Raw genomic sequence first — 10,776 nt, forward strand, 5'->3', positions numbered from 1 at the left:
CTGTGTGTGTGTGTCTCTTTTCTCTCTCTCTCTCTCTGTGTGTGTGTGTCTCTCTCTCTCTCTCTCTCTGTGTGTGTGTGTCTCTCTCTGTGTGTGTGTGTGTCTCTCTCTGTGTGTGTGTCTCTCTCTCTCTCTCTGTGTCTCTCTCTCTCTCTCTCTCTCTCTCTCTCTCTCTCTCTCTCTCTCTCTCTCTCTCTCTCTCTCTCTCTCTCTCTCTCTCTCTCTCTCTCTCTCTCTCTCTGTGTGTCTCGAACATTACAATGGACTTACAGAAGAAGTCTGTTCAGTGCGAACCCCGATTTTAACGTTCAGGTCCGCTCATCTCTACATGTAACCTATGTGGCTGGGCATATTACTTGTATGACTGAGAAAAAGAAGTTTTAACCCCTTCACGACACGCATTGTACATGTACGGCGCAAGTCGGAAGCGGGTGTATGGAGCGGGCTCACGGTGCCAATTGGGACCTTCATCAGTTTTTTTTTTTGTTTTTTTTACAGACTCTTTAAAAATGATTTTTATTTTGCTAGGGAGAGATGCAGAGCCCATGTAACACTATTTGCTGTGCCACCTTGGCTGTGTTTGATGCAGCTGCTGGTGACCTAATGTAGTCAAGTTTGCAGTGTGGATTTGTCTCTGGCATGGCACTCACCGTATTGCAGCCTTGAAAGGTATACAGCCACTATGGACGTGGTGGTTTATGGATTAATCCCTCTGCACATGCACAGAAAGAACTTGGGGGGAGAGGGGACATGTCTACTTTTGCAAAATCCATGCTGTGTATAACTAAACATGTGTGCCTTTTCTTGTATATCAACAGGAAAAAAATATATTGAGTAAGAATGTCACTGATGGTGCGGTTAGAAGGTCTCCCGCCACTCGCAGACGCTATTCACATTCGACGTTTCTTTAATAGATTGAAGATTCAGGATGGAGGTGTTAATATTATTGGTGGGGTATATGGAGAGGCTTATGTTACTTTTGAGGACAATCGTGATGTACGTGCAGCTCTGAGGAGGTCGGGACAATTCCTGATGGACAGTCCTATAAATATTTCGGCAGTGTATAGTTCTCAGCAGACCCGCAGCTATTTGCGTATTATGTTTACACCCTTAAATGCCAAACTTTCTCACGTGAAAAGCTTTTTTACAGAATTGTGCGTGGAAAATGTAATTTTCATGACAAGGTATAAAGTTAGGAGCGGTATAGCCTTTGTTAAATTTGGAAAAGGGGACGACGCCAAAAAGGCCTTGTCAGTATTTCAGTCGTCTGAAAATAAAAGTTCTTGGAAAAATCAAGATACATTTTCTGTATTGTCCATGTGGAAGTCAAGTGAAAAGGCTTGGCTCTCCCACTCTGCAAAATGTGATTCCTCTAGGAAGAAAAATCCGAAAAGTTCAACTTGCAAGTGGTTACCAAAGGATGACCACCGTTTGTTGTACATGCACGAGTTTTATGCCCATCTGGTGAATGTAAGTATCCACGCTGACAAATCCCACATAAGGAAGTTATTGCACAACCTTGTTGAGGACCCTCAGATCACATTTTTGTGCGATAAAAATGGCAGCAGACAGAGGGAATGTTTTGTGATGTTCGTAACCGAAAATGATTACGTACGAGCTCTCGAGTTGGACAAAGCGGTTTTCAGGGGTCGTCGTCTGCGAGTGCTGCCTATCTCTAAAGCCAACATGATGGACTTAATCGAGAGCAAGAAAAAAGTCATCTTGGGGGATCCAAGTTTGGAGGAAGTGAAGAAGAAATCTGACATCAATTTCTTATATTTAAGAAACTTTGCCGCTTGCGTGAATAAATGTGACATTCTCAACTTTTTTTCCGGATTTTCTCTGACCGAACAGGACATTTGTCTGTTATACGATGACAATGGGGACTGCCTTGGGGAAGCGATTGTCAAATTCTCAAAGAAAGAGGAAGCCTCCGAAGCCGAGAAACTAAACCACAAAAGGTTCCAGGACACGGAGATCCTTCTGAGATGCGTCTCAAAGAAGCAGCTGAAGGCTTTTGGCGTAGACTTTATGCTGGACTATTCTACAGCTAATCAAACGTTCTCTCCATGTGGAGCAGATGTATGTGTCAGCGAAGCGGACGAATCCTTGGAGTTTACATATGAGGATGTTAGTGACGCCTAATAAGTGCTCACTTGGACTGTGGACATTCAGTTGTACAAAAAGACTATATCTGTATGGGACTTGCCGCTATTGCTGGAAGATTCTAGATTTTCTTTTGATGAGAGAGAATAAAAAAAACTGAGTACTTATCGGTTAACTAGAGTCAATTATATAAACGTGGTACGCAAAGGTATTAGGAATCCAAAGTTATAACGAAACCGTGTCTTGTACGACCAGAATTCAAAGTATTCTATTACAGCTTGTAAATTGAAGACCACCGGCCTTGTGCAGATAGGAGCGTTCTGCATTTCAGTAAGGTATTGATTGGATGCCGCAGCCTAATTCTAACCAATATTTTATTTGCATAAAACAAAATTACTCTATTGCTAATATAATGTGTTAATTATGTATAATTTGTATATCTGATTACAAGAAATAAAGGTTCTAGTTTTTTTTTTTTTTAAATGTTAAGATAATTTTGAAATGGGAATAAACGCTGCTCATCAAGACATGAAATTTAAAGTTTCATTATATTAATGGCTGGAAATGGGATTATATTCCCTTATATGCATTAGATTACTGCAGACAGGCATCGGCCAAATGATCAATCTCCCGTGTACACAGGAAAGCCTGGCTGAGCGCTCCTGTGTTGTCTATGAGAAAGCTGCCGACCGAGGCAATGCAGTCGGCAGTCTGAAATTAGACATGCTTAGCCAGCCGGGCACATCGACATTGGCCGACATAAGTCTGTGTATGGGGGCCTTTTACGTTGAAATTTTAGATAATTGCCATGTATCTTTACACCTATAAGAGTTCCTTCTTGATCCCCAATAATAACTTCAATCAGTCAATAAACCAACCTGCATTTTTTTACTTGGTTTTCTTTAGTCGGTATTTTTTCATCTCACAGACATCTGGTATATTAACCCTTTCGCAACCCTGGGATTTTGTGTTTTTGCTTTTTCATTTTTTGCTCCCCTTATTCCCAGAGCCATAGCTTTTTTATTTTTTGGTCAATATGGCCGTATGACGGCTTATTTTTTGCGGGACGAGTTCTACTTTTCAAAGACATTACTAGTTTTACCATATCGTGTACGGGAAAACGGGAAACAAAATTCCAAGTGCGGTGAAATTGCAAAAAAAGTGCAATACCACAGTTGTTTATTTTTTTACCACGTTCACTGAATGCTAAAACACACCTGCCATTATTATTCTCCAGGTCATTACGAGTTCGTAGATACCAAGCATGTATAGGTTCTTTTTATTTAAGTGGTGAAAAAAATTCCAAAGTTTTGTTTAAAAAAAAAAAAAAATACATAAATAGCGCCATTTTCTAAGACCTGTAGCGTCTCCATTTTTCGGGATCTGGGGCTGGGTGAGGGCTTATTTTTTGCGCATTAATACCATTTTGGGGTAGATCCGATGTTTTGATCGCCCGTTATTGCAATTTTGCAGCGACCTAAAAACGTAATTCTGGCGTTCAGAATTTTTTTTCTCGTTACGCCATTTACCGATTGGATTAGTTCTTTTTTTATATTGATAGATCAGGCGATTCTGAACGCGGCGATACCAAATATGTGTATGTAAGGTTTTTGGTTTTTTTATTATATTTTGAATGGGGCGAAAGGGGGGTGATTTAAACTTTTATATTTTTTTAATTTTTTTTTATATTTTTAAAAAAAAAATTTTTTTTCACTTTTTGCATGCTTCTATAGTCTCCATAGGAGACTAGAAGCTGCAACTGTCCGATCGCCTCTGCTACATACAGGGGACGAGTAGATCCCCTGTATGCAGCAGAAATGCTCCTGTACTATGAGCGCCGACCACTAGGTGGCGCTCATAGCGACCAGCTCATGACAACCACAGGCGTCTGCTGCAGACCCTGGGTTGTCATGCCCACCCATCGGTGACCCGCGATCACGTGACCGGGGTCGCCAATGGGCGGTGCGTAGGACGCACTTCCCGGAAGTGCGCGTTAAATGCCGCTGTCAGAGATTAACAGCCGCGGGTGGATCGCGATTCCACCCGTGGCTGTTGTGGGCACATGTCAGCTGTAATAATCACCTGACATGTGCTCTGTTCAGTGCGGGCTCACCGCCGGAGCCCTCACTGAACCAGGGGATTACAGCCTGTGCGTACTAATACATCACAGGTTGTAAAGGGGTTAAACTATCTTTCAATATAAATTATATGTCCATATGAAATGTTACGGTAACATCAGTATACTGTATATCAGAGCAGAGGCTGCTTTGTTATTCCATGGAAGCGTGTGCACATTTTGGCAACTTTGAGGTAACTTCCCCGTTGTCAAGTATCTCTAGAACAAAGGAATGGTGAAGTGTAGAGATGAGCGAACCTGAACTTAAAAGTTCGGGGTTCATTCCAGACAGTGTCTGGTGCTAATCGCCGAACATGGACTTCTCCCGGAAGTCCATGCAATGTTCGGAGTTCCAGGGGAAGTCAAAAGAGAGAATATTTTCCAGATCATAAGTTCGGGTCCCATTGTTTTCAATAGGGTTCAAGTTCTGGTACCCAAACCGAACTTTGGAATAAAGTTTGGTTCGGGAACCAGAACCCGAACTTCCACGGGTCCGCTCATCCCTAGTCAAGATGACCCACACAACATGCCTGACCTTTCTTTTCTCTCACATGTATCTCCAGGGTACAGTCAGGAGGTTCCCCATGCACATTAGATGGTAGGCCAGTCTTCCCAAAATCAGTAGGTTCAACAAGTTACCAGTTAATGTGTAGGGTGACATGAAGCGCAGATTAGGTTGAGCAAGTAAGAGATGTCAAGATTTATATGCATCCTGCAAGGACTGTTTGCAGCTTTTAAAATATAACGTTTGCCACATAGATTGTTTCTAAAATACATATGTACCTGTCTTTTTAACTAATTTTTGCCTTCTTTCAAAATACAGAGCAACAAAACTGTCCCCCAGAGAAGGACTATTGGTAAATATGTTTTAAAAGTCTCCGATGCAGTCTACTGACAGGAAGGTCTGTTTCATAGGTTTGGCATTCACGGTCCAAGTATGGACCACAATGTCTCAACTAGCCATGGATCCCTCTACCCGAACTTAACAGCCTGTCGTATAAGAGGCTGTTGAGTTTGACTTGGGAGACCCGCAGTTAATCCAAACTCGGACCATGAATGTCAAATGGGTGAAACTGGCCTAAAAAGATGCTGTTATCCAGGAGGCTGGAACTGTCAATGAGATCATTCTCCTCTCTGCCGTATAATGTCAGGTTCCGGGGGGCGATACCAGAGTAAGCCATGTCTACTGTATTTCCAATAAACTTGTATTTTATTAAAACTGCAACTGTTCGTGTATTACTACTTGTACCAGCATTTTAATTGTGCTAGATTGAATTATAAAATGACTGAGACTTTACTAACTTTCCGCTAAATTAATACAATTGCTTATCAGGAAAGACTACTTGCTCATTATTAAAGCACCGCTCCAGCAGTTTTTTTTTTTTTTTTTATTTCATCGCTGAAGTGGTGCTACTACTCTTAAATTCCCCAACCCTGGCATAATACTTACCAGCTGCCATATTCAGCTGTTCCCGGTGCTGCTCCAGTCCCACAACACCATCTTGTGGCTGCAGCTTCCGACTGATCGGATGTCAGAGGTAACGGTCACAAGCTCTCAGTGCAACTCTGAGACCCATGTTTTGACTCTCATTGACTTAAATGGAGTTGTGACTTATGGACTGGTCCAGCAAACACCGGAGCGATTCGGCAGGTCACATAATATTAGAAACTGACCAGAACAGATGAAAATGGCGGCTGGTAAGTATAAGACTATGGCAGAGAGCTTATATTAGTGGCACCACTCCAGCGCTGCAATAAAAAACCCCGCTGGAGTGGTGCTTTTAAATATTTAGAGACAAGCCCCTTACAACTTCACTATGGCCACAGTCAAGCACTGTCTTCATTTTTTTTATTTTGGCAGTGGTTCTTTCTCTACATCCCTCTTCTCTGTAGGTGAAGCCAAGTGGTGGCATGTATGGTTGTAACAAGGTCTGGAATATATGGGCTGATGACAGGAGTCCTAGAGCCATGCTACTTCTAGTATTTTTTTTTTTCTTCTATATCTTATAAAGGGGAGAGATGGGGAAGGTGACCTCACTGGAATATTATTATAGTCCAAAAGGCAATGACTAGACCAGTCTATCCCTCTAAAATTACAAGTCTTGTCCAGGACTAGAAAATATTTTTCTTCCCAGAAGAGCATCAAACTTGTCCATAGGTTTGGATGTGATTTTTGCATGTCTACCCCCTACAAGGTCCTTAATAAATATGTGAAAAAGATGGCCCAATACTGACTCTTGATACTGTTGAAAATAATTTTAGTAATGGGTTTAACTACCAAGACAGAATGCCAATTTTCCAATAAAGAAGAACCTCGTCCTTAAAGCGCACCTGTGAGCAGGGTTGTGCTCAGCAAACTACATACACTGTCAGGTGGGCGTCATTTCACTGATTTAATGATACCTGGGTTGATGAAATCAGTCCTTTGGTTGTTGCATAATCTTTACTTTCAGTTTGGAGATAATGATATGCTCGTGCTCCGGGGCGGCCTGTGGGGGGGCGCTCTATCTGGTGTTCTGCTTACATATTCATCTGTATGCTCTTATGACAGCTCACTGTGCCTTCACTGACCTGCTTCCTATTTTACATAATGCATCTAGTAGTGCGGGGCTAGGTAAAATAGGAGGCAGGTCAGGGAAGGCACAGTGAGCTGTCATAAGAGCATACAGATGAATATGTAAGCCGAGCACCGCCCCGAAGCACAAGCATATCATCTCCAAACTGAAAGGAAAGATTACACAACAACCACAGGACGAATTTCATCAACCCAGGTATCATTTCAATCAGTGTAATGTCGTCCACCGGACAGTGTATGTAGTTTACTGATCACAATCCTGCTGCCAGGTGCGCTTTAAAGGGGTAATGTGGCTTTGCTCATTTTCGTATCGGGATTTATGCAGGGCCATTTATGTTTTGTCTATAGATGGCTACTGACTGGTATCGCACACTTGTACTAGACATGCGTGCCAGTTGCTGTCTGTGAAAATTTCATCACCAGCCCTGCTCACGGTCTCATGCTGAAATGATTGAAGCAACATTACTCCTTTAATTATTGAGTGCGGTTTTGTGATCTCTTATTATGTGAATTGTTATAACATTCCAATGAACTTTATATGTCAACGCCCCCTGGAACCAGTGAGACCTCTGGAAAACCAAACAAGTCTCCTGCACTGCAAGTCCTCTCTGGTTACTTTCTCATTCCTGCATGCTTCTTAAAGAGACATTCTGGTTGGATCAACTTATCACCTATCCACAGGACAGGTGATACTGTTCAGACTGGTGGGGGTCTGACCATTAAACATCAACACCCTTCTCTTATCACTACAATGGGGCACTTTTTTTTTTTTTTTTTATCCCCGTGAGAAGGTGCCACAGTGAGTGTGCTTCACCTGTGTGCCATTCTCTGTGCTGTGTTGTTACTAGAGAAAGCCAAACGCAGAGCTCAGTGGTCCCACAGTGAATAGATGGTGCTGCGGTCGAGTAAGTGCTGCTGCACCTTTCACATTGAATTTTAGCACCCATTCAGTGGTCCGGCACTGTCGGGGCTTATGTCTAAACCCCCTGCAAAATGTGATTTGGACGTACAGTTAGGTCCATATATATTTGGACAGAGACAACATTTTTCTAATTTTGGTTCTAGACATTACCACAATGAATTTTAAAGAAAACAATTCAGATGCAGTTGAAGTTCAGACTTTCAGCTTTCATTTGAGGGTATCCACATTAAAATTGGATGAAGGGATTAGGAGCTTCAGCTCCTTAACATGTGCCACCCTGTTTTTAAAGGGAACAAAAGTAATTGGACAATTGACTCCCAGGCTATTTCATGGACAGGTGTGGGCAATCCCTTCGTTATGTCATTCTCAATTAAGCAGATAAAAGGCCTGGCTTTGATTTGAGTTGTGGTGCTTTCATTTGGAAGGTTTTGCTGTGAAGTAAACATGCGGTCAAAGGAGCTCTCCATGCAGGTGAAACAAGCCATCCTTAAGCTGCAAAAACAGAAAAAACCCATCCGGGAAATTGCTACAATATTAGGAGTGGCAAAATCTACAGTTTGGTACATCCTGAGAAAGAAAGAAGGCACTGGTGAACTCATCAATGCAAAAAGACCTGGGCGCCCACGGAAGACAACAGTGGTGGATGATCGCAGAATAATCTCCATGGTGAAGAGAAACCCCTTCACAACAGCCAACCAAGTGAACAACACTCTCGAGGAGGTAGGCGTATCAATATCCAAATCTACCATAAAGAGAAAACTGCATGAAAGTAAATACAGAGGGTTCAGGGCACGGTGCAAGCCACTCGTAAGCATCAAGAATAAAAAGGCTAGACTGGAGTTTGCTAAAAAAAGCTAGCACAGTTCTGGAAGAACATTCTGTGGACAGATGAACCCAAGATCAACCTCTACCAGAATGATGGAAAGAGAAAAGTATGGCGAAGGCGTGGTACAGCTCATGATCCAAAGCATACCACATCATCTGTAAAACACAGCGGAGGCAGTGTGATGGCTTGGGCATGCATGGCTGCCAGTGGCACTTCGTCACTAGTGTTTATTGATGTGACTCAGGACAGAAGCAGCCGAATGAATTCTGATGTATTCAGAGCCATACTGTGTGCTCAGATCCAGCCAAATGCAGCCAAACTGATTGGTCGTCGTTTCATACTACAGATGGACAATGACCCAAAACATAAAGCCAAAGCAACCTAGGAGTTTATTAAAGCAAAGAAGTGGAATATTCTTGAATGGCCAAGTCAGTCACTTGATCTCAACCCAATTGAGCATGCATTTCACTTGTTAAAGACTAAACTTCAGACAGAAAGGCCCACAAACAAACAGCAACTGAAAACCACCGCAGTGAAGGCCTGGCAGAGCATCAAAAAGGAGGAAATACAGCGTCTGGTCATGTCCATAAGTTCAAGACTTCAGGCAGTCATTGCCAACAAAGGGTTTTCAACCAAGTACTAGAAATGAACATTTTATTTACAATTATTTAATCTGTCCAATTACTTTTGGTCCCTTTAAAAACAGGGTGGCACATGTTAAGGAGCTGAAACTCCTAAACCCTTCATCCAATTTTAATGTGGATACCCTCAAATGAAAGCTGAACTTCAACTGCATCTTTAATTGTTTTGTTTAAAATTCATTGTGGTAATGTCTAGAACCAAAATTAGAAAAATGTTGTCTCTGTCCAAATATATATGGACCTAACTCTATGCACTGATGGGGGGGCCATAGACTATAATGGTGCTGACAGTGAACGTGCTCTCTGACGTGCAGCTTTTTCGGATGTGTACACCTACTGGAGGTGGACACCCAGTCGTAATAGACTACATCTGCGTGTCCACCTCCAATAGGTGTACATGCCTGAAAATGATACATGTCAGAGTGCATGTTTGCTCTGCCAGTACCATTATAGTCTATGGCATACGCCCGAATCCCATATTAGGGGTGGGGTGGGGTGAGTGGGGGTTGTGTTCAGACGTAAGCCGCAATGTGAGCCACATAACTTGTGCCTAAACGAAATGTAAAGGTACCCCAATGGGTAAAAGTGTCCGTTCTGGAAGGCAGTGGTCGGACCCCAACGGATCTAAAGGTTATCACCTATCCTAGTAAGTTCTGAGGGGGTTGCTCCTTCCAATAACTTCCTGATACCTAGGATGCTGAAGTTGGTTTCTTATTCGGCAATTTCTTTTTGTCTTTTACAAGTTTAACAACATAAAATTACAATAATAAAATACAATGTAGCGAGGTGACCTGATCTGTAGCTGCTTTTAAGCATATTCACAAGTCATAAAACTGGCACAAAAAATGGGCATCAAAGTGGGCACCGAAGGGCGTTATTGAAAGGGTTAAATGACATTGGCCACTGATCTCCCACTGCAGACACACAGATCAGGGAGCACTACATCTAATTCAGGTCACTCCAGCCTGGCCCAAACGGGTCTTGGGCATCAAAGCGGGCAAGTAGCCACTTTTCACTGATTTGAATAACTGGTGTTTTTCAGGGGTTAAATAGGGGCCCTGCATTAGATATGGTGCTCCCTGATCTGTGTCTGTGAGCTCAGTGGCCCAAAGTCATTTAACCCTTTCAATAATGCCCTTTGGTGCCCACTTTGATGCCCATTATTGTGCCAGTTTTATGCCTTCTGTAGCTGCTTTTAAGCATATTCACATCTGGGCTCCTCGCTGCATTGTATTTTAATATTGTAATTTTTTATTTTTGTCGTTAAACCTGTAAAACACAGAAAAAAAAGAAATTACTGAATAAGAAACCAACTTCAGCATCGACTCATGTCTACCCCTGCTGTGCCAGGAGCAAAGACTGAAGGCGAGGGGAGGTGTCTGCATTAGAGGGTCTTGTCTGGGGGTATATGACCTTCAGCACTATGCTCGGTGCTCTGCGGACCCCTGCCAGCACTCTCCAGCCCCGGGCTGCTCCCCGTGACCGCCATCCTCCACCATATAACACTACTGTACAGCCTATGGCAGCGGCCCCCGCCAATCACATTAAGGTCACTTCTCCTTTAAACGATTTGGCGACCAAATTAGACGT

General features: G+C 42.7%; 1 protein-coding gene across 2 annotated transcripts in view; it reads left to right on the forward strand.

Annotated features, from left to right (window-relative positions):
* The window catches only part of LOC141265906 (RNA-binding protein 12B-like), a 23,529-nt gene extending 20,946 nt beyond the window's left edge, over window positions 1-2,583 (forward strand). For both annotated transcript variants that reach the window (XM_073679589.1, XM_073679590.1), the window contains exon 2: window positions 819-2,583. In XM_073679589.1, the coding sequence (XP_073535690.1) occupies window positions 841-2,145 (1,305 nt within the window). In that variant the 5' untranslated portion in view covers window positions 819-840 and the 3' untranslated portion in view covers window positions 2,146-2,583. The remainder of the gene's footprint in view (window positions 1-818) is intronic.
* The last annotated feature ends 8,193 nt before the right edge of the window (window positions 2,584-10,776 follow it).

This window comes from Phyllobates terribilis, unplaced genomic scaffold (assembly GCF_046119375.1).
Source record: "Phyllobates terribilis strain yellow unplaced genomic scaffold, ASM4611937v1 Scaffold_4__5_contigs__length_816908805, whole genome shotgun sequence".
NCBI lineage: Eukaryota > Metazoa > Chordata > Amphibia > Anura > Dendrobatidae > Phyllobates > Phyllobates terribilis.